At 41.9% G+C, this 24,817-nt stretch overlaps 1 protein-coding gene across 2 annotated transcripts; it reads right to left on the bottom strand.

Annotated features, from left to right (window-relative positions):
• Window positions 1–334: 334 nt before the first annotated feature.
• RBM18 (RNA binding motif protein 18) lies at window positions 335–24,805 on the bottom strand. Of its 2 annotated transcripts, none has more exons than XM_068973755.1 (6): window positions 24,716–24,805; window positions 21,614–21,742; window positions 11,965–12,091; window positions 8,942–9,028; window positions 6,965–7,050; window positions 335–3,212 (listed from the first exon to the last, which is right to left on the bottom strand). In XM_068973755.1, exons 2-6 carry the CDS (start codon window positions 21,724–21,726, stop codon window positions 3,053–3,055), a joined length of 573 nt encoding a protein of 190 aa, XP_068829856.1. In that variant the 5' UTR covers window positions 21,727–21,742; window positions 24,716–24,805; the 3' UTR covers window positions 335–3,052. The 2 variants fall into 2 exon arrangements, with proteins under 2 accessions (XP_068829856.1, XP_068829861.1); XM_068973760.1 differs by lacking the exon at window positions 24,716–24,805 and adding an exon at window positions 24,415–24,452.
• Between the last annotated feature and the right edge of the window lie 12 nt (window positions 24,806–24,817).

Raw genomic sequence — 24,817 nt, 5'->3', positions numbered from 1 at the left:
CCTAGCACTCAAGGAATAGCCAAGCCATTGAGGCAAGCCATTGAGGCTGAAGCACAGTGAACAAAAGAGATAAGAGGCTTATAGGGTCAGGCAGGTTGTCAGTGACAAGTCATTTAGGTCTTTGGATTTTATTCTAGGTGTGACAGAAAGCCCATGGAAGGGACTGACATGCTCAGATGGGGAAAGGACTGCTTTGGTTAAAGTGGAGGCACTGGGTGGAAGCAGGGAGATAATTAGGCAGGTACTGCAATAGTAAAATGACTGGACTCAAGATGAGGGTTTTTTAACATTTTTTCAAGATGTATTTTCAATGTGGAGTTGACAGGATTTGTTCAAGGACTGGGTAGAAGGAACAGGAGAGAAAAAGAGACATCAAGGATAAACATGGTAGAATCAAATCATTTTTAGGAACATAATGATTACATAAAGGAACTATTTAACATTAACTTGTAAGGTAAGAATTAATCTTATTCTTTTATACAGTAGTATTAAAAATGTAGATATACTTGGTGATTTAGTAAGTATCTGTACATGCCTTAATAGACAAGGGAACAGTTCTAGAATATCTGGTTTTACAAAACTGCTGCTGTTGATTTTTGATATGCTTTGAAAAATCTTTCATGTGATTTTTTTCCTCCTAATATTGAGATTCCAGTTATAGCAGGTCTACTGGTTAGGGTTATATTTTGCTAGAGATAAGAGAGCTGAGATTAAGGAGATATGCCTCTCAATTCTTCACTCTTGTAAAAATCAAAACTGTGACATAATTTTAGAAAAACAGTAAGCCCACAAATAATTTTAAAGTACAGATAACCTCATAACAAGGAGTTTACCAAGTTAACACTCATATTTAACAAACCTTTAACCAAACTGCTTTCAGCATATTTATAACACGTACCTTTATTCTTCTGAAACCCTACTTTGAAAGAGGGACCAAACACATTTTCCTTCTTCAGGGGCCTTCCATTAACAACTTTCTTGGGAACAGTTAGATGTACAGTGAGAACAGCTAGTCTCTTTACTCATCTCTAACAGAAGGAGGCAAGCAGAAAGGGTGCAGAGACCTGCCTCTGGGATCAGAGAAGGCACTTAGAAGCAGCATCTTGCCTGGACACCTCCATGGCCAAAGGAGGAACAAGCCTCCTGGAGAGCTGCAGTCTTTAGTGCAGGAGATGGACGAGAGAAGCCACAACCACAGACACTGTCTTGCATTTATTCACACAGAGGAGTAAGAATCGGTACAAATAATAAACATTGCTTTAAATACAAATAAATAGCTCTGGTTTCTAAAGAAAACAACTCTAGATAATCCAAAGTTAAGTATTTTCTAAGTTCCTACTAAAAAGAGAAGACTATTTATTTTGCATTAAGTCCTATTCCACCATAACTCTTAGAGGACCTCAAGGGTAAAATGGTGAATTCTATAGAGAAGTCACCAGAAAAATGGGAGATAAGGCTCCCACCTCCCTGAACTATCCCCCAAACAGAAGGAAAGTTACTTGCATCTAACACTGAGCTCTTGAGTTTTGCAGGCAGAATAACATTGAAAGATATCTGAAAGTTTTACCTTGGGAAAGGTGATAGGAATTTCTCTGAACCACTTCTGTGAATTAAAACACTTCACTATGCTGAAGTTTTGGTTCAAGTGTCTTAAATTCATTTCTGCTCATAGGAAGACTTAAGCTCCTACAATGAGAGCCTCCTCTTGCTGGGAACAATGACAGTAAACAGCTGTAATCGCTAAGAGTGGCACCTTGAGTAACAAAATGATTTACATGCTAAAGAAGCAATGGTGCTGCCCAGTGAAACAGTCTGTCCACCTGGCACCAAAATGACCAACCCTGCTGCTGATGGAAACAGACTCCCAGATCGGTTGTTTTTCTTCCTCTGTTGTTGTATTCAAAATGTTCAAAGTGGCAAAAAATATCTGAGAAGTAGGTTCTACAAATGAAGAATTGTTTTAAAGTCATGCAATCTTTCAAGCCTTTATAAACCACATAAAACATGAGGTTATTACAATCTTGGTGCCAGAGCAGTGTCTGCTCCACTGACTTTCCGTGTCCACTGTGTGTCCCCATCACACCCCACACAAGACAATTTCTTCTACTCAGACCCCTACACAATTATTAATAAAGGTATAAGTTTGATAGAGAATCAATATAGCAACGTTTAAGTTTTCAAAGATACCAGCTTTTCTATTTAGATTGATCATGATATAATTCCAAACAGAACATTCTCATGCTATTAAAAACAATCTCATGCAATAAATGAAACTTTAAAAGTCCCACACTAATAATGACATTTGGTATTATAGAAGGCAGGAATATTTAGATTTTTTAAAAAAATGATCACGATAGAATACAAGTTGGATTTTCAAACAGGACTTCTGCTGTGGTACAAAGTGCTAAATTTCGGTCTACAGTTTTGTCGACGCAAACACTTTTTAAAGATATACACCATGTTTTCCTAATTGGGATTTTGAAACAATAAGCATAATTCTTAAACAGATTACCACAACATTTGCTCAAAGAACCAGCTCTTTTTGCCAAGAACTTTTTCTTTTCAGTCCAGTTGGAGGGATTTCCACAGAAAATTCTGGAACAGCAGTTTCGAGCATGATTCAAAATTTCTTACTTCCCTCCTTGTTTTCTTACTTTTTCTTTATGTCGTAAAGACAACTGAGCACAGAAAAATGTTTTGTTTTTTAAAGACAGCTCTTAATAAATTAAGTTTCCTGATTTGAATGATAACGTTCTTTGTGTTTCCCTTTCTTTCTGGCACACTATATAATGTTTCTGGAATTACAAATCCAAACAAACGAGCCAACTAGAGCATCCCAGCATTCAAGTCACAGTTTTGGATAAAATCCTATTTATTCTGGATGATGCTCAATTCCACACATACTTCAGGGAAGAAACATCCATAAGGAGGACATCCAAAAATGTTATGTTACCAAATGCTAACATGTGGCTGCTCTGTCGGGTAGTACTGCTCACAGCTACGAGTACAAAGGCAGAGGGCCTCAGGTGTGGAGAGCAGTCATTCATAACCATCATCTTCGAGATTTCCAAGCTGTTCGAGAATAAGGAGTAGTCCTTTTTTTATCTGGTGGCTTGAAGTAGGAATAAACAGGTGCCGCTGGATATTCTGCATCAGGATTCTCTGCCATCATTTTCAGCTTTGCTTCGATGGCTTTGATCTTTGCAGTGACACTGGAAAAAGGACAGCAGAGCATCAGAGTGGGCCTGCGCACATTCAGAGAATACCTATGTATTTCATCTTCTTTGTGGCTCTCAGGCATATTAGAGAAGCAACGAGACACTCAAACACAAACATTTCATAGAAAACAGGGCTTCCCACAAGCTGCCGGGTGCAGCCAATAGATAAATAAATAAGAACAACAAAAGGAATACAGTTCTGTTTGGGAGAAAAAAAAACCCCACAAAAATAACTGTTCTTATTTTAGGAAAGAGATCAAGGGTGAAACATCTATTAAGCTTTTTCTGTAAGACACTGTTAGGAATACTTTGTATATTGTTATACTTAAACCTCAGACACCAACACTGTTCAGCACCTTAGTACCTGCAGATAGTAGGCACTCAAAGATAATTCGAATAGGGATTGAAAGCAGAGTCTGAGAGAGAGAGATGTGTACTCCCATGCTCATGGTAGCATTATTCACAACAGAGAAACTGTAGAAGCAACCCAAGTGTCTACTGAAGTAAGAATGGATAAGCAAAATGTGGTATACACATATGCTCCAACATGGAAGAACCAGGAGGACTCTATGCTAAATGAAACAAACCAGGCACAAAAGACAAATACTGTATGATTCTACTTACATGAAGTACTTAAGAGAGCAGTCAAAATCAGAGACAGAAAGTGGAATGATGGTTGCCAGGGACTTGGGGGAGGTGGGAATGGGGAGTGATTGTTTAATGGGTATAGAGCTTCAGTTTTACGAGAGAAAGAATTATGGAGATGGATGGTGGTGATTGTTGTACATTATGAATGTACTTCATACCACTGAACTGTACACTTAAAAATGGTTAAGATGGTAAATGCTATATTATGCGTAAATGCTATATTATTTACCACAATAAAAAATGGAAGAAATAATTCATGTAGGTTATATTCTTCATTTTGCAGACAAAGAAAAAAAGGCATAGAAAGGTTAGTGCCCACAGCTAGTAAAGTGGCAGAGCTGAGATTTGAATACAGCTGGACTCCAGAGCCATACTATGAACTCTTTCTTATACAGTACCACCTTCTGAATCACTGAATAATAACGGAAAAAACATCCCGGAAATCCTACTAAGTCCCTTTTTACTGACAAATGTGTTTAGGCTATCATTTACAGAGTACTTACAATGAGCCAGGAAGTGTGCCCAGCATTTTACTTATACTGTTTTCTAATCCTTGCAATAATATTTCAACGGTTATCAACCACATTTCTGTTGTTGTTCAGTTGCCAAGTCATGTCCAGCTCTCTGCGACCCCACGAACTTCAGCACACCAGACTTCTCTATCCATCACTATCTCCCTGAGTTTGATCAAACTTATGTCCACTGAGTCAGTGATGCCATCCAACCATCTCATCTTCTATCGCCCCCTTCTCCTCTTGCCCTCAAATTTTCCCCAGCATTAGGGTCTTTTCCAATGAGTCAGTTCTTCACATCAGGTGGCCAAAGTATTGGAGCTTCCGCTTCAGCATCAGTCCTTGCAATGAATATTCAGGGTTGATTTCCTTTAGGATTGACTGGTTTGATCTCTGTGCAGTCCAAGGGACTCTCAAGAGACTCCTCCAGCATCACAGCTCAAAAATGTCAACTCTTTGGCGCCCATCCTTCTTTACGGTCCAACTCTCACATATGACTACTGGAAAAACCATAACTTTGACTACACGGACCACATTTTATAGATAAACAAATGCAGAAGGGTAGTGATTCACCCAAGGTTCACACAGCTAACAAATGGTGGAGCCAGGATTCAAGCCCAGTTTATCATCAAAGCCCTTGCTTTTTTCTTTTCATTAGGCTGGGAGCTGAGTAGCCATGTATTAGAGAGAAGGGGTGAGGAGACACTGCAGAAGCTGTGAGGAATTTCCTTCTGATCAAGGACACGACTATCCCTAGGTCAGGATGCAACACACTCAACGAGAGTATCTTTTGGCTTATGGCTTCCTTTAGTTTCCACTTTGACACTGTCAGTAGTCTACAGTCAGGGATAGAAACTTGGGAGGGAATGTATACACAGCCTTTAAGAAATCCTCAAAAAGCATATATCTGCATATACTCAAGATTTTACGAGGGCAACGTAAAATTAAAAAACTTAGTTGCCATAAAAAAGAACTCTGAAGTCTCACTGAGATGCATTCCACACCTTTTCCATTAATGGAAAATTAACAGCCAGCCATCCGTTCTGTATGCGTCCCAGGGAAAACAACCTTCTCTAATTAGGTATAGATGTTAATCAAAACACGTAAGCTGAGGTTCTCTGGATTAAAAGATAAATGGAAAACACCAGGCTAGATCATTTAGTAAAAAGAACAAAGAGTGAAAGAAACGAAAGACACATTCACAGTACCATGGAGATCACCAAGCATCAATGCAGTCGTCTGTTCCCAAGAGGAGTAAGATTTACAAAAACCTCCATGAAACCATAGTGACTGAGGAGGTTTAATCTTAAGGGGAAAATAGGACAGCTGAAACAGGACAGCTGAAATAAGCTCCTAGTGAACTTATTGAAGTTATTAATTAAAAAAAATTGGGGGAGTACAAAATAAAGCAGCACAAAATTAAGAAAACATCAATGATATGAGACAAATTGGTAAATATAAAATTAACTATCAATTTTATTACTCCGGGGAACATTTCAGGATCACCCCTCCTTGCAGTTTAATGAGATGCTTGTAAATCTCTTCTGTTTGGTGCAGATAATATACAGAAAAGTTTTTTTTTTTTTTTTTTTTTTACCCTAGCCCTCTGTCCAAAAAGGTATCACTTTCCTGACTCTATGACATGTTGATTTGGGATGCATGAGAGGCTGGTGCTCTTTCACATGTCTTGCCCTTTCTTGGAGCAGGTGTTAGAACTGCAGTCCTGCACTGACAGCCTGGAGCTTCTTGCAAGCAGTAACTGAAAGACTGAATTCTCAAGTTCAGTAAACCTGGCTTTGAATCTGTGCTCTGCTATTTTCGACCTGCGTGATATTGGCCAAGATACCTCCCTAAACTTCAGTTTCTTCTTTTATAAAATGAATACAAAGTACTTTCACCAGAATTTTTATACTTTAGTGGCATACAGCATGTAAAGTGTTTAGCACAGAGCCTGCTTCATAGTAAGCTCCATAAATCTCAGCTTTTGTTCTGTTAATTAACATTTCTCCCTAGGCTATGGTGCAAAGTCTGTCCCTCTACTTCTGCTCACCCTTAACTTCCCCTTTCTTTATTCAACCCTCAACTCCTTCTGTTTTGAATTAACTCCAAGGAAGTAACTGACAATTTGTACATACTGGAACCAAAACTGTTACATTTGCTGAAATGGTAGATAAAATTAAAGTGCTGCAAACCCAAATTCTGTATAAAGGAACTCATAGTTGGGGAGGAATTAGTGTATAATGACAAACGTTGAAGATAATCAGGCCTTATTAAAATTCTTGTTTTATAGCAAGGACTGTATCTGATTTACCTCTGTGTTCCCAGTGCCAAGTATAATAGCTAGTATGTGGTAGGTATACCCAGCCTCTTTTGTGTGTATGAACTGTGTAAATAGCTGGTACACACTCTTGGAGGTATGGAGGGAGGTGACATGTATATATTCTGGAGACTAACTGGATACATCTCTCAGCATGGCAAAAGTTAGTAGACTCCACTCTAAAGGGTCTGAAGGGTTTCTAGTGCCAGAATGAAGAAATGGCTCCAGCTCTTGCAATACTTTTGTCTTCCTACAGGACACCTTCTTACCTTAGGTTAGACTGCGCAGGCTCAGTGCTTGAGGACGGCTCAAGACTAATTGGAAGGATCTTATCATTCTTGTTATGATCATATCTCTGAAAGTAAGAAAAAAGGCAAATTATCCCACCCAGGGAGAAACCAGCCATTTACTGTAATGCATATGTTCAGAAACCCTAATCTCATCAGCGTATCCTTAGACAATATGTGTGTTCAGTCTCTCAGTCATGTCTGACTCTTTGTGACCACATGGAGACTGTAGCCTACCATGCTCCTCTGTCCATGGGTTGTCCCCAGGCAAAAATTCTGGAGAGGGTTGCCATTTCCTCCTCCAGGGGATCTTCCCGACCCAGGGAATCAAATCCGAGTCTTCCGCATTGGCAGGTAGATTCTTTACCACTGAGCCACCAGGGTAGCCCATTGTTAGATTATTTCTAGACAATCTTAGGTCTGCTTTGTGTTCAGAATTAATGCAGAAGTCCAGCTTTAGCAGAAAGGTTATAAACGTAGAAAAAGAAATTTAGATGAGGCTTCCCATCTACACATTAATCCTCCTTATTTGGTGGAGAAAGAATTTCAACCTTTAAATTCAGAGATGGTACAGCTACACAGCAGGAATGCCCTCTCACATTCTGATTCTGACACATATCACTTCTTCCAATAGTTATTTCACTTTATTCCAAGCATTTTAAAGTTTGCTTGATTGCTGCAAAGTAACAACCATAACACTCAACTCTTCACAGGTTTATGTGGAGAAGAGAACTAGTAATGGCTTTCAGCCACTAATACAGAAAACATTCTCCAGGAAAGTACAGTTTATTTGATGCCAGATAATTATGTACTTCTTTTAAAAGGTAAATACAATGTTAAAGAGCAATCAGGAGTCTCTGGTCAAAAAGACATGTAGGGCACAGAGATTCTCAAATGAAAGACAGAACGAAGCATGGTTTATTTCTCCTGCAGATCTTTTCAGTGAGATGCAGGATGAGAAGATGATAGCCAGTCTGACAAATGAGACTTGATTTTCTTTTGAATAAAAAAGCATTTAGAAATTCTCCTTGTTGTTTCTATTTTTACGGTGATGGCTCCTGGAAATTGAGAAGGCTCTGTGATTACCTGAAATCCTGAAATACTCATAAAGATCCAAATTATCTGTGATCTGTTTTTGAGCTTCGACACTGAACTCAAATGTCTTTATTTTGGGGACTGTTTTCTGGGGAGCTTGCTGGGTGGAGTCTCTGATCAAACATTACGGTCATTTATAAAGACGGAGGCTCCAAATCTGGCTGTCACCAACCTTTGTAGGCAGGTCTGTTAAGACCACAGTGCAAGAAGAAGAGAATCAACTTTGTGGATTGCTCCAGTGTAAATGCATGCTTCACCTGTGCTGGCTGAAACAGAATACCATTCTTTTCTTCTTTTTTAATGGTTGTAGCTTTTCCAGCACATTTTCCCAAGAGAATAACTAGGAGATAAACACAGCAGTTCACCACTGCTTGGGCCTTGGAGTCAATACAGGCACTGCAAATCCCACAAATAACTCAAAATCTCTCGAGTAAGGAAATGCCAAACTACCCATTTCTCAAGTATTTAGAATAAACAATTCAAACTTGCCACAGAACTGAGAGGCTGGGAAGAGTCTAATAATGCCTAAAGCAACTAATTTAAAAAATAAATACATTTTTTCCCTCTAAAGAACCCCTACCAAAAAAAAAAGATAGAGGAGTAGACACATCAGTCACATGGAAAAATCAATCGAAAACAGAATCTGTGGGTATGTGGAGGGAAACGGCGAAGGAACTTAATCCCTCCTGAGATGTTTCTCAAAAGAAAAATCTGGCAACACACATGGTGAATACAAGGAGGAGACCAGCGTGTGGTTGTTCCAGATGTGCAGAGGCTGGGATGCAAATGGGCAAGTGGACAACTGTCTTTTCAAAGACTCATTTAGGACAAGCTGATGCAGTCTTTCTAGCCTGTTAGACTCACCTTTACTTGAGCGTGTGCCCAGCGCACCACCAGCTTCTTAGACAGGGCCAGCTTGCCGTTGAGACACTGGATGGCCTGTTCTGCTTCCTGTTCAGGAAAGGGATTCATGTCAGTAGAAGACTCAAATGTCTCACTAGCTTTGATGGCTGAATTTCTTACTGTTTTGGTAAACAAGTGGCAAAGGATTTATAAGTGGGGAAAAAAAAAAGGCAGAATAATAAAAAGGGTCTGAGACTTTTTGTAAACTCAGTCAAACAAAAATTTAAATCTTGCCTCTGCCACTTACTGGCAGTATAATATTTAACAGGTCATTTCATCTCTCTGGATATTAGCTTTTTCGCAGGCAAAATATGGATACTGCTTGTTCCGAAGTGGTCAGAGGAGTAGAAGAGCACATGTAAAGAATGGACCACGTGGCGTGCCCTCAACCAAATTCAGCTAACGGTGTTGCTCCTACTGGGTGATATCTTTCTACACAGTTCTGTAAGTTAGAGTTAACACCTACTGCGTCAAGAAAGTGTACTCCTCCTGGGGACTCTGACACTATAGCCTGGACCAGGGCCGATACACTCTGAATCCAAAGTGAGCTACAGTGAAGCTACAGGGCTTCAAAGGATATGGGAGTGAAGGAAACCAGGCCGGAAAAAGCAGAAGTGAGTCAAAGAGGCTATGAGCAAGGTATCTGTGTGAGCCAATCTCTGCACCTGGCTTTCAGAGCCAGAAGTTCCCTGACCCGTTCCCCATCAGATACGGGAGCAACGAGGTTGAAAGGAATTCCTGAGGCTGGATAATAGGCACTCGAGGACATTCCCAGGAAGCCTGGCTGTACTTTTCCATCCTGCCAAGCCTCCTCTGCTCCATTTGTATCCAGGAGGCATTCGGCCAAGTGTTACCCACATTTACTGGGAGTGAAGAGCCTGTTAAGGCACAGGAAGAGGAACAAGGGGAGTCCGAGGCCTCAGCACAAGACATTCTAGTCTGGTTTTACCAGTGATTCTTATTCCTCTGGGTCTTGCCAGTATGATATTCAACAGATATCTCAGTACCCACTGTGGATACTCACTGGCATCTGTGCCTCACTATGGCACGCAGTGTTAGAGGGACAGAGGAGATATTTTATTCTTCTTTGAAGTTTCACTTAGTGAGCTAGAATTTACATGACACTATTAATTCTGTAGCATCAATAGTCATAAGATGCCAGCAGGTGATAAATAGTTTTAAAAATAATTTCCTATCTTTCTAACTTGTTCCAAAATTCATGTATCCAACAGTATTATTAAATGCCAAATATGCTTTCATATGAACCCTCACCTACTCTCTCAACTTCCTAAAAGGTAAGGAGGGTGTGTATTTTTAATTTCCATTTTTAGATTAAAACTGAGGTCAAAATAATTAGACTTGCCCAAAGTTAATAAATAAAAGAGCTAGAAATAATCTTTGTAACTTCCAGTTTAGTGTTTTTAAACCAACATCTATCTTCAACATGACCAGTGATTTTAGCGGTCATGTAAAAACCCTCAACACACTCTATCATCAGGAAAGAATTCAGTATTTTAAAATATGAACTATGTAGAGCACACTTTCAGTTCCCTCAAAAAAAAAAAAGTCTTGAATAATTAGAACAATAATGTATCATTTATTGCCTATCACATTTGCAAAAATTAGAGGAAAGTTTTAAGAAATCCCCAGCACTGGTAGGACAAATGATATTCTCAGATAGTCTCAGAACATACTGACATGTTATTTCTTGAAGGCAATTTGGCAGTCATATTAAGGAAAAAATTCATGGCCTTTGTTGACAACCACTCCATTTCCATGAATACAGTAAATATTCACATAGAGCTAGAGATGTTCACCACATTGCTTATACATTTGGAGGTTAGATATGTAACTTATCACATATTCACAGAATAAAATATTACGCAGTCATCAAAGACGATGCTGATTAGTTTTTAAACTGAGGTCCAAATAATAAAATGTATTATAGATCAGTGAATTTTTACATCTATCTATAGCTATACCAGTGAAACCACAATATGATACAGAATGTTATGTTATCATGATATGTACCGGATGACAGAAAAAATTTTAATTTACTTTCAGTGGTAAACAGGATACACGATCCTATTTGTGTGTTAAGAGCTGTACATGTATGTGTTCTTTTAAATTGTGCACATGTGTTTTTGTCATTTTAAGTATATGTGTGTGTGACTGTGAAGACAGAAGAGACTAGAAAAATATATAACTGAATATTGAAAACTGATTATTTCTGGGTTTTAGACTGATACATGAAATTATTTATCTATATTTCATCTATAAGAAACAAGTATTACTTTTATAGGAAAAATATCTGAATACAATTATCATTAATAAAACAGAAACTAGGCAACATTCTCACATATCACTAATAAAGTCACAGAACTATAAACAGTGTCTCTATATTTAGTAACATTCAAATTCAAGTCCTTTATCAACACATGTCCACTCTCAGGACTACATTTTAATAGTAGATCCGTGGCCACACCACGGTTGAAGCTGGCGCTCTCTTTCTCTGTGTATATTCAAACTTGTCCACATTTATTCAGAGACGTTGAGGAGGAGGATACATTTTTAAGAAATCAAAATAAAAAAGAGTCTGTGGGTGGCTCACCACAGACAGGGAGGGTTTCTGCACCATGGGGCCAAACTCTGAAAGAAAAGGCAGCTTTGTTGGCCAGCCACGAAAGAACCAAACAAAAGGGAACAGGGAGGAGGACATCCATGTGCTTAGTGTGGGCACCCCAAAGCATCTGGTCAGGAAAGTAGGTCAGCTGCCTCGGCCTTCCAGCCGGCCAAGGGCAGACTTTGAAAGCTGGCCGCTAACTCAGCTGCTGACTGAGGGTCTCCTTTAGGACTCAGAGCCCAGCATAAGAGGGCGAGTCAGACATGGCTCCTGCCCACAAGGAACTGCTATTCGAGCAGGAGGGCTGCAAAGATTAACTACGAGAGGCTAAGCACTGGGCAAGGGGGAGAAGTTCAGCTACCTGCTTTGTTTCAAAGTTGACGAAACAGTACCCTCGAGGCTGTCCCTCCAGAGCACCTGACTTGTGGAAGAGGAAGTCGAACTGCTTCACCGTGCCAAACTTCTGTAGCAGCCTGAGGAGATGGTATCTGTGGAGAAAGAACAGCCCCTGAGATGCTCTGGGAGTTTGGCTGGCCACTCAGCCTGAGTGCGAGATAAAAGCAGGAGATAATTTACCCCAGGGACAAAAACCTCACACCCCTCTCCCCTGCCTTGCCAGCTCTCCTCCAAACTGCACCATTAGTTTATCTGGCAACCAGAGTTGTTTGCCTGTATTTGGAATGGGAACTACAATCGCCATGGCTCTGCATCTGTCCAGCACAAAAATACCAAACAAACAAACAAAAAAACCACCACACCTAACAAACAGCTGTCTGGCCCACAAGCACCATTTGTTTTTCTTTTTTAGGAGAAAAGTTCAAAAATAGTGTCGATTTATTTATTTTTAATTTCTTGGCAATGACACAGTATTTGTGAATAACTGTAACTCCATCAGAAACACACACCCACACTCCCAAAGCCAACCCTACCTCAAAAATAAACAAAGTAACACTTACACATTCACACAAACAAGAAAACAATTCCGGAAGACTTCCCCGCTGGATCTCACAGTAAATCATGAGTTCCTACTTGCACTTGAGACAAACTCTGCCAAAAGCCAAACCACAGCAAGTGGCACTTCCGTAAGTGCTTGAGAGTCTCTACCCCTGACACGACTCAATGAAAGGACCATGCAGAACCACAACATGATGGAGGCCAAGAGTTTCCACCCCTGATGCAACTGAACGACAGGACCGTGTGGAACTGCAACATGATGGAGGCCGGTCTCACATGAGCAGGGGAATCTATGCTTAGTCGCTCAGTTGTGTCCTATTCTTTGTGACCACATGGACTGTAGCCCACCATTTTTCTCTGTCCACGGGGATTCTCCAGGCCAGAATACTGGAGTGGGCTGCCATGCCCTCCTCCAGGGGATCTTCCTAACCCAGGTCTCCCACACGGGAGGCAGATTCTTTACTGTCTGAGCTACCAGGAAAGCCCAAGAATACTGGAGTGGGTAGCCTATCCCTTCTCTATGGGATCTTCCCGACCCAGGAATTGAACTGGGTTCTCCTGCATTGCAGGCAGATTCTTTACCAGCTGAGCTACCAGCTCCGGGAAGGCCTGGAATCTGGCTGGTCCTAAAGATCATCCCACTGTGGGTAACTCCCCAACCTCTGCTACTTTAACACAATTCATGTGTGGCCGAATAGAGAATATATACGGGTAAGAAAGACATTTACTCCTGGCAGGAGGTACACCCCAAGCTCTCGACGTACACCCCAAGCTCTCGACTGCCACTCTGCCCCTCACCCTCTTCTTGGATTCCTTTCCCTAAAACTTATTTGGTTTCTATAGAGCTTTTAAGTTATTCAAACAGATGTGGCCTTAACAGGTTGCTGTGGCCAATCTCAATCCCGACTTCCTGTCATCTGATGTGAGGGTGAGACAAACCAACCACTCTCCCATTTCCTTTTCCTTTGGCCTTCCTCCTGGCATCCTCCGCACTATTCAAATGGAGTCAAGGCTTTCTCTAAACAATGCTGTCCCTGTGATACTAAAAAGGTATCAGCCCACATGCTAAATCTGTTATTACTGGGAATTCTACCCCACAGGGAGTCAGTAAAGCTGTCGTTACAGCCGCATTTATATTCACATTGTTTTCTAGGAGAAACTCATCAAGATTTTATTCTTGAGTATGAATCTCCTTTGGGAGGCAGAAAGATATGAAATGGATCATAAGCTACACTAAATTTGAGACTAATGCACACCAATAAGCAAGCCCATTATCCTGGATCAGGTGCCTGACACAGTGGAGCAGGGAAGACATAATACAGGTCTTATTTTGGGACAGGATGCAAGGATCCCAAGGCATATTGTGGATATTAATCTGGTCTTTAGACCTGTTTTGAAAGGGAAAAGAACTGTAACCCTCTAGTTTCCAAATTTTTAATTTCCATCTCGATACCTCAGCTGCCAGTGAGAATATGTGAGGTGATTCTTTAGGGGCAAGGGAGACACCTAAAGTGCAAATTTCTGGTTTTATTTGATTTTCTGAACATGCTTACGGCAAGAGTAAATCTCTCAAATGCATAGACAGATGGGCTGGAAGAATCTCTCCGGGTTTTTCATTCACAGCTGCATCTTCCACCTACTACACCCATTCAAACCTTAACGCAGCACCAGTTGCCATGAATGGTGGGTCAAACCTGTTTTTTTTAAAACAACCTAAGGCCACTGTGGGCTAGTCATCTTTTCATTAGCTCCATTCTGCTTAATAGCAGGAAGGTAAGGTGATCGGCATTTCCTAGGAAATGAATTTTAATTTACTCAGGGAAAAAAAAAAACCAAAACTTGTGACAGATTATTCTTTGAAAAGCTAACAAATGCATTCTGCCCGAGAAGAGCGACCTTAAGATTCCAGGAACATCTGCTTAGGTCTGTGTCTTTCAACTTCTCCGGGATTTCTTTTCTTGTTTGATAATTTCTTGAAATTGTCGGAACACCGAAACAAAAGGAATGAAGTGTTTACTACTTTGCTTCCTGGAGATGGGGGCTGCAAGCTCTGATAGTGAAAAAAGCCTGAAGACTCTTGCTTTCACATCTGCAAGCACTTTCATCTGCTATCGGAGCACAGGAGGGCCCGCTGCTCATCAGAGCCCTGCTACACTTAATGAAACGTGGGCCCTGCAGCCTCAGGAGTTGAAGAACTGGTACACCAGTCCCACAGATACTTCTGCACCGCAATTAGTGTGGTCTGAAATGGGTTTTTAAAATGGCCTTCTTGCCTGACGGCACGGAGGGAATTCATCTGTATGAACTGGATTAAGACAGACACCTCTAATGTGTCAAAAACTGTACTAGGTACTTGGACTAACTATCCAGATAACACAGCTAGATCTCTGTCTTCAAAGGCCCGACATTCTGGTTCGAGGAGAGAGATGCGTAGTCAAACAATGAAGCTTGCACACAGAGCAAGAGGACCTACTGCACAGAGAAGGTGGTGGTTAGTGAATACCCTGTGCAAAGAAACAATGGCAAAAAAGACCAATCCATCAGCAGAGGGTGTGAGCTCTTACACAGTAAGAGAGGAGGCTGACAGGCAGGCAGGGGGACAGGTTGTGAAAGACCTGTGCTAAGCGAGGGAATTTAATGCGATGCTATAGGTACTGGGAAGTCAACGAAATGACACTGAAGATTGATTTTAATGCCCAATTTGTTTTAGAGAAAACTATGAACTTATAGTGGAAACAGTGTCAGACTTTATTTTTTTGGGCTCCAAAATCACTGCAGATGGTGACTGCAGCCATGAAATTAAAAGACGCTTACTCCTTGGAAGAAAAGTTATGACCAACCTAGACGGCATATTCAAAAGCAGAGACATTACTTTGCTGACTAAGGTCTGTCTAGTCAAGGCTATGGTTTTTCCTGTAGTCATGTATGCATGTGAGAATTGGACTGTGAAGAAGGCTGAGTGCCAAAGAATTGATGCTTTTGAACTGTGGTGTTGAAGAAGACTCTTGAGAGTCCCTTGGACTGCAAGGAGATCCAACCAGTCCATTCTGAAGGAGATCAGCCCTGGGATTTCTTTGGAAGGAATGATGCTGAAGCTGAAACTCCAGTACTTTGGCCACCTCATGCAAAGAGTTGACTCATTGGAAAAGACTCTGATGCTGGGAGGGATTGGGGGCAGGAGGAGAAGGGGACGACCAAGGATGAGATGGCTGGATGGCATCACGGACTCGATGGACGTGAGTCTGAGTGAACTCCGGGAGTTGGTGATGGACAGGGAGGCCTGGCATGTGAGCGACTGAACTGAACTGATGAACTTATAGAAATTACTCTGTGGTGGGTCTCTATAGTCTATGCCCTATGTTATTAAATGGTCTTACTTTGTTTCCAATTTGAATAAGCAAATAGTAAAGGCTGTTTCACGCAAACCAAACCATAAGAAGAAACATGGGTCAGCATAAGAAGCAGCATGGGAATAGAAGGAAAGAGCTGGGAGAATCAGGGGTGTGTTCAGGGGGAAGTATGGTTCTTACACGCTCGCGAATTTATGATCCCTTGCATTTAGCTCTGAAAGTCTGCATCAGAAGGACATTTCCACCCAGGTGCCTCTCCTCTGCTTTTAAGTTTACTTAATATACCCTAGGCTGACCTCTTCCTCCCCACAAACTATGCCCTCTCCAGCTATTCCACTGGCCAGTGTGGACATGATGCTTTTCCATTTCTCAGGCAAGAAACAATGTGATCGTCTTCAGCTCTTCTTAGCTCCTCTTCAGTCACTTCCCTCATCTCTCAGACTCCACCCATTGGTCTCCAAGATCACAGTCTCTGTCTGGGTGATATTAATGGAAGGTCTGTAGCTAATCAGCATCTTTGTCTTTGCCCCTCCTGTTCATCCTACCACTGGTGTCTGATTTTCCTACTAAAACGTCACTTTCACGATGTCAGTTTCCTGCCAAACACCCACGAGTCTCTTCCACTGATGCATAAAATTCAAACTTGTTTGAATAAATTTTACAGATCCTGTCTCAATCTGATGGCATTCTCTCTCTCCAACTACTATTTTCATTATCACTTAGTATTAAAATTCCCCTTTTGCTAGTGGCTCAGATGGTAAAGAAAATGCCTGCAATGCAGGAGACCCGGGTTCAATCCCTGGGTTTGGAAGATCCCCTGGAGAAGAGAATGGTCGGCTACCCATTCCAGTATTTTTGCCTGGAGATTTCCACGGTCAGAGGAGCCTGGCAGGCTATAGTCTATGGGGTTGCAAAGAGCTGGATATGACTTGAGTGACTAACAAAAGGTCTTAGTCAAAAAGGTTTTCCTGATGTTCTACTCACCCAATACTGGTATTCTTTAGTTATGATTCACCTTCCATCAGGAATGTCCTTTCTTTTACAATTTCAGCTGACTTTGTTCTTTCATACTTCTTATGCATAATGCAGTGGCTATTAATTTGGCTTTCTATACAGTACATTTAGTATTTGAAAAAGAAAGCAGTATTAACCCTTTCAGAAGAAACCATGGTATGGAAAACAGATAATGTCTAAAGACAATAACTTGTTCAGCTTCTCTACTGAAGGCACTAGTAGTGATGTTTAAAGTTGTTATTTTTACTCTTACAGTTAGATTGTGCCCCGTAACATTTAAAAGAAGTCCTTACACTGAAAAACTTAGACTAGGATGCTTTTGGTTACAACTGTCCAATTATGCAGACTGTTAAACTATTTGTGTAAAGATAACTAAATTAGGCGGTGGGAAATTAGTTCTATCATTAACTGCTTTAGTGAACTGAGTCAACTCTTAACCTTTCTTTACTTACAAAACAGGGAAACATTTATCTGTTCCACTTGCATCACAAGATTTCTACAAGCTTAAGTAAGAGACATTAATGACATATTAGAGCTGGAAGACATTCAGTTGAACAGTCTCACTTTACAGGTTAAGAAATATCAGACATAGTATAGTTGAGAGGAATCAGAATGCAGTGGAATGAACAGAGGCATGCAACATGCTACCTCCAAAACTAAGAGTATGTCATCATCCCCATAAGTCCAGATCGTTACACAGACACTGCTGGCATGGAACATAGTCCTAAAGCGGTCTGTATTGAGGCTACAGTGTAAACAGAGTATCAGAGTGCTCACAGTCAGTCAGCAATGCACATTCTATTGAGAACAGGCTGATGGACATCCTACTGTAATTTGAACAGGACTCGGATTAAAACTGGGCACACACATGTAGGATGAACAGAATTATTTTCACTTTCATGCATTGGAAAAGGAAATGGCAACCCACTTCAGTGTTCTTGCCTGGAGAATCCAAGGGATGGGGGAGCCTGGTGGGCTGCTGTCTACGTGGTCGCACAGAGTCAGACACGACTGAAGCAACTTAGCAGCAGCAGCAAACTTTGAAAAACTTGAGTAGAAAAGGTTCTTTGCTTTAACTGCCAACCACTCATGATGGTAAATATATACCATCACTTGTCTTCTAACAAGAAGTGAGAGAACATCTGTGTAGGAGGGACATTCAATCAGTGTATATGATAACATGAAGAGGGATGGGACAGAGTAGGGACTTGTGTAGGAGAGAGAGATAAGAGGGGTCTGTCAAGAGGGAAACAGCATGAACTAGGAGAGATCTGTGGTGGTGTCCAATTAACTACAAAAACTGGAGGCTGCTCTGAAAAATTGTATAGCATGACATCAGAACTTTTAGAGATTTGGGTTCAAATAATATTTTCTGAGACTGAACTATAAGCTGGGAACCACATGCTCACACAAGTTTCAACATTCTTCAATGTTTGAGAATGATTGTACTTTAATAGGAAAAGGAGTACGACAAGGCTGTATATTGTCACCCTGCTTATTTAACTTCTATGCAGAGTACATAATGAGAAACACTGGGCTGGAAGAAACACAAGCTGGAATCAAGATTGCCGGAAGAAATATCAGTAACCTCAGATATGCAGATGACACCACCCTTATGGCAGAAAGTGAAGAGGAACTAAAAAGCCTCTTGATGAAAGTGAAAGAAGAGAGTGAAAAAGTTGGCTTAAAGCTCAACATTCAGAAAACGAAGATCACGGCATCCGGTCCCATCACTTCATGGGAACTAGATGGGGAAACAGTGGAAACAGTGTCAGACTTTATTTTTTTGGGCTCCAAATTCACTGCAGATGGTGACTGCAGCTATGAAATTAAAAGACGCTTACTCCTTGGAAGAAAAGTCATGACCAATCTAGATAGTATATTCAAAAGCAGAGACATTACTTTGCCGACTAAGGTCCAGCTAGTGAAGGCTATGGTTTTTCCTGTGGTCATGTATGGATGTGAGAGTTGGACTATGAAGGCTGAGCACTGAAGAATTGATCCTTTTGAACTGTGGTGTTGGATAAGACTCTTGAGAGTCCCTTGGACTGCAAGGAGATCCAACCAGTCCATTCTGAAGGAGATCAACCCTGGGATTTCTTTGGAAGGAATGATGCTAAAGCTGAAGCTCCAGTACTTTGGCCACCTCATGCGAAGAGTTGACTCATTGGAAAAGACTCTGATGCTGGGAGGGATTGGGGGCAGGAGGAGAAGGGGACGACAGAGGATGAGATGGCTGGATGGCATCACTGACTCGAAGGACCTGAGTCTGAGTGAACTCCGGGAGTTGGTGAAGGACAGGGAGGCCTGGCGTGCTGCCATTCATGGGGTCGCAAAGAGTGACACGACTGAGCGACTGAATTGAACTGTACTTTAATAATTAGGCTAGGTCCATCATCACCCACCTTGAAAGGAACAGGATCTGGAAGTTTATGTACTTCAGAAACTTGTAAGAAGATCATGTATTTCTACAAGATAAGACCTACTTTACTACAATGTTAGGTTTCTTTGCTGTAATTAAGTATACCAAATGAAGCCACACTAAGCATTTGGTAAGTTACGACTGGTAGTTATATCTTTAAGGAGACATTATAATAGATCAGTTTGTTTAATTGAGAAAATATTTTAAGATAAGGAATCCACAGATGAAAGACAGTAGAAATGATCTCTGGTGATACAGAGGTAGGAACCCACAGGAGGAGCCAGCAAGGCCCTGATTTGTTGTCCGGTCCTTGATATCTTGAGTAATAGATATAAAAAGAACAGAGATAGCAGGGGAAGAGTTTTTGATGCAGTGTTCCTGTTCATGCTCCAACTAAAGAAAACGCTCATATACTCCCATTTATGACATAAAGTGAGGTGGCAGTTGCCCATTTGAACCTTCCTGACAAGCAGCAGGATACAATTAGAACAAGAGTATCATTACAGGGAATCACAGCCAAAACAATGGACATTGTTTCCACGCTCCAGATTTCCATTCAGACAAGCAGAGGTGGGAATGGAAACCACTCTTGGGAGCATCCTCTCACAGCTTGGGTTTTAGATGATGGAAACGGCTTCTCTGTTTAATTTCCTCATTAACTGAGAGCTTGGGCAGGTTCACACATTCATCCTCAAGGCTGCAAGCCATAAAGAGAGCCAAAACAATTGCAGTCTATACTGAAGGGCCCTGGTGGCCAAGGCACCATAATTAGGGGCAACACATCGTAAATACCGCATTTCCTAGAGGGACCAACAACACCTACACTGAGCCACTCTGAGCTTGAGCAGGTTTAAGAAACCGAACACTGTCATGATCCTTATGTATCAGTTTACATCTCTTTCCTCTCTTATAATCCCAACCCTTTTATACACCTCCTCTGACCCTCAGACTCAAACAAGCAGATTCCCTTGTCTCTTCTCCCTATGTTTTAAACACCATCCCCAAGGAAGTTACTTCTTAAGCGCTGACCCTGTACAGCTCAGTCCACTCCCCTTTGATCTCCTGCCATCAACCACCACCAGACCCTACTTAAGGAAAAATCTCTCAGTTCTCTCTGCTTAGAGACTCCTTTCCACTACAATATCTACAATGGAAACAGTGGGGAGTTGAGACAATTCAATCGGTTTTGTCACCATGGGCAAGGCACTTCCATTTCTTGGACCTCAGTTTCATCTGCTGATAAGAGATGGAACAGATCAGAGGTTTTTCAAGAGTCGTCCATGGAGCCCTGTAAGTGACTGCCCAAGCATGGGTGCTGCTGCTGATAAGTTACTTCAGTCGTGTCCCACTCTGTGCAACCCCACAGACGGCAGCCCACCAGGCTCCCCCGTCCCTGGGATTCTCCAGGCAAGAACACCGGAGCAGGTTGCCATTTCCTTCTCCAATGTAAGAAAGTGAAAGTGAAGTCACTCAGTCATGTCTGACTCTTAGCGACTCCATGGACTGCAGCCTACCAGACTCCTCCCATCCATGGGATTTTCCAGGCAAGAGTAGTGGAGTGGGGTGCCATTGCCTTCTCCACCAAGCAAGGGTGGCTGTTGTCAAAAGACACGGGGAGCACCTTGTCCTCCCTTCAATCAGAGTAGCTCTCGAGCTTTTCTTCTACATATAGGTTCTGTACTTTAACAAGAGATGGCTCCTCAGATTTAAAAACTTTGAAAAATGCCTAGCATGGCACTTGGCATACAGTGGGCACTCAAATCATTCAATGAATGAATGAATGAACACCAAAGGGACTGGGGTATTTCTAAGATCCCTTATGAATTTCCTTGGTTCCATGGCTGCTGAACACGAATTAAGAGTCAAGTTGTATCTCTCTGCTATTTTGTGAAAATACTGACACTTCTGCTTGTTCCTTCATTTGAGGTAACAAAAGTATGCCCATGGCTGGTTCTAGGATATAATTTCCTCGTCAGTGGGTACAAAGATTCAAAATAGTTGAAACTAAGAGAACATCTTTAGGCAAGCAGGAAAAAGAAGTAATATATGGTTTACAGGGTATTCAAGTTTGTGCCTTTCCAGTAGAAGCGTCCAAATGTTAGAAAAATGACAAGATAACAGGCTAAAACACCATCACATTCCCTTTAAAGATAGTTTAAAAAAAACTAACAGGGTCAAAATATTGCAACAGCCCTTGAAAATTCTTCTGAATATCATCACCAGGAGCATCCCAATTCTGTAGGTGATGAGTTAAGATATCTTAGACTTACTCTGTGATTTTGGGGTCCAAGTTGCCAATCCATAACCGGTGCCCTTCCTGTAGGGAGCCCTCTGAAAGGATGGATGCATTCTCCAGGGGAAGAGTTTTGGTTTCTGCTTCCATCAATCCCTATGAAATACTAAAGGAAACGTGAACATTCAGACAGGAAAGGAGCAACACTTTGTGAACACGATGCTTCGAACTCAATTCAACAAACATTTACTCAAGGAGGGCATGTCCTGGGCAGCCCTTCAAAGCCCTCAGTGATTCCACAACCAGGGCCCCAGCACCAGTTCCCTTGGGACAGCTCCTCCAGCAGCCAGAAAGCAAAAGCTCCCATTTTAGATGAAAGGGGTGTGGTTCTGTGTGCAGAAACTAGTTTTTCTCTTCTGAAGCCAGAGGTTGACTGGGCAGGAGGCCAAAGTCTCTGTTGCTACATGATACACCAGTTCAACAACTGTCACCCAAAATAAACCTTGGAAACCACCAGAAAGAGAGTCTTAATGACACTTAAGAGAATGGGTACGGAAGAACAACAGTAAGTAATCAATTAGCTCTTACAATGTTTAATGTTTTGGGAGACACTGGGAAGAAGAGACTAACTTTCTCCTTAGTTATTCCAGCCCCCCATTTACTAGTTCTGCAAACTTGGGCAAGTTACTTAACCACTTGGTGCCTCAGTTTCCTCATCTGTAAAATTGGGATAATCAAGAGCTGGGCCGATTCACTGAGGTGGTACACCAAAAACATTAAGAACAAGTCATGGCACCTAGGGAAGCATTCAATTAATTTTACCTTAAATTATTACTAGGTTTAGTTCCTGAAATGTCTCACTGCACAGTCACAAAAGGAGGATGAGGGTTATGATGGAGACAGTAATGGAAAGAGCAAGAACCTTGAGCTCAGAAAGACGGGTTTCAACTTTTGGTTTTTCCATAGGAAGGCACTTATCTCTTAGCTTCAGTATCCTCATCTCTACATAATACACCTCGCCCTGCTCATAACTTAAGAGTTGTTGAGAAGACCAAAAATGAGACCACAGACGTAAAATCAAGCTTTAATGTATAATGTGGCAGAGAAAGAAAAAAATAAAAGGCCTGGGAAGATGGAAGGCTGTGCCAGACTTTAGAACTCCCTGGTACAGAAAATGTGTCATATAAAACCAGGAGGGCCTCTGAGATCAGTGCTGATCTTAATAACAACTGCTGACATATCAAACATTGCCATTACTTTTATTTATCTCAGCACAGCTTATACAGGCTAGCACACAGTAAGCCCATAGTAACCTTCAGGTAATTGTTTGTTAAATGTGTCTATCTACACCCACACAGGGGTTCCCTGGTGGCTCAGATGGTAAAGAATCCATCTGTAATATGGGAGACCAAGGGTTTGATCCCAGAGTCGGGAAGATCTCCTGGAGAAGGGAATGGCAACCCGCTCCAGTATTCTTGCCTGGAGAATTTCATCGACAGAGGAGCCTGGTGGGGTACAGTCCATGGGCTCTCAAAAGAGTCAGACATGACAGTCCACTGGGTCACAAAGAGCTGGACATGACTTACTAGCACACACATACACCTACATGAGGGTGCTTTTCTTCCTCTCTCACTCTCGTGTTCAATCTGTTCTGTTCTGTCTGTCAAGTAACTACTAACTGCTAACCCCTTGGCTATGAAAACACAGAAATGAACAAGCCACAGTTCTTGCTCCTTCCTGGGAGAAAGGTAAAGCAGGCATGAATAGAATCCCAGGTGTGGAAACTGGAGAGGAGAAACATTCTGTCTTCTCCCTGCTTTCCTTTTCTTTTACTTTCTTACAGATCATTCATTCAAAAAATATTTTTACAGAGCCTCTATTTTCCAGGCAGTGCCTTGGTACTGGGGACAGAGCAGTGAACAAGCAGTCTCTGCCCTCTAGATGCTTATATTTGGAAGAGGAGCAGGACAAGACAAAAGTAAGTAGTCAAGATGTAATTTGTGCTAAGTGCTCCAAACACAGTTAAGCAGAGGGATATGACAAGGAGGAATGGACTACTTTAGATTCAGGGGCAAGGGAAGACGTCTGTGGGAGATGACATCTGAGATGAAACTTGACTAATAGAACCTTTTGATTTCCTCATGTCTAAAAACAGGAACAATACCAATGGGGGTTAATATCACACCAGGCAACCATTTTTTGTGGGAAGAGTGCAGGATATAGGACCAAAAGATAGGCACTCAAATCCTGGCTTTTGCACCCAGTTATTCTGTGACTTTAGTAAGTCATGATCACCCCTTAAATGTCCCCCTCCTTAGAAAAGTTTTCCCTCATAGAGCAGAGCATCTTGTTCGTCTCTATGATAGCTACCTTTTTCTTTCCATATAATACCAGTTAAATGTGTCATGTACTGTTTCACTTTTCCCTTCCCTCACGAGAATGTAAGCTACTAGAGGGCAGGGCCTTGCCTATTTTGAGGATTCCATCTCCGGCACTCAGCATACTGCCTGTCTCCTGGCTGGTGCTCAGTAGTCACCGAATGAATGAATGAAGCAAGCCACTTCCCCACTCGGAGCCTCAGATTCTTCTTTCTTCCTACAAGGGGCATGATTATCCCTATCTTAAGAGTTGTTATGAGGCTTAAATACGACAACACGCATGACAGCTCAGCACAGGACTTTCCTAGGAACCGTAAAGTATGGTAAGCGATCAGAATGGCATACGACAATCAAAATCCTTTGGGTCTGCAATGGCGACAACCTCTTATATTAAGAGTTCACAAAACGCTTTTCCATCTACCTCCCCTCGTCCCCCGCCCCCTCTCCGCACCACGCTGACCTACAACTATCCTGGAAGCGACGAACAGTCATCTGGGGAAACTGAAGAGCAGAGAAGCAAAGGCGCTTGTTCCTAAAAAGCTAACGGTAACGGTGGGGTCAAGCCTGGAATGCCGGCTTCCCGATCCCTCGCCCGAAATTCCCAGATGCGATGGGTCATTACTCGGCTTGTTATTTCCGGGCCAGCGGCGGGACAATCCGGGGCGGGGCCTGAGAAGCAGTCTAGTTACGGCAGCCTCCTCTAGGGAACCCCTCGCGTGGCTGGCGCTTACGTGCCAGGGGCTTGAACCGGCCAGACTCACCTCTCGATCTCGGCGTCGTCCCCTCTGTTCATGCCCCCGCAGCAGGTCCCGACTCAGCGGCCCGACGGCCCTCTCAAGGCGTATACACCTCAACGCCGCAAG

The sequence above is a fragment of the Capricornis sumatraensis genome, chromosome 1 (genome assembly GCF_032405125.1).
Source record: "Capricornis sumatraensis isolate serow.1 chromosome 1, serow.2, whole genome shotgun sequence".
Classification (NCBI taxonomy): domain Eukaryota; kingdom Metazoa; phylum Chordata; class Mammalia; order Artiodactyla; family Bovidae; genus Capricornis; species Capricornis sumatraensis.
This window is presented reverse-complemented; position numbering and strand designations above follow the sequence as displayed.

Excerpts from the sequence above, each read along its gene's own strand:
- RBM18 (XM_068973755.1), bottom strand. The coding sequence starts at position 21,726 with ATGGAAGCAGAAACCAAAACTCTTCCCCTGGAGAATGCATCCATCCTT. Across the intron at positions 7,051-8,941 it reads GGGCACACGCTCAAGTAAAG|AGATATGATCATAACAAGAA; the intron begins GTGAGTCTAACA and ends TCTTACTTTCAG. Across the intron at positions 3,213-6,964 it reads CCTGCGCAGTCTAACCTAAG|TGTCACTGCAAAGATCAAAG; the intron begins GTAAGAAGGTGT and ends TCCTTTTTCCAG.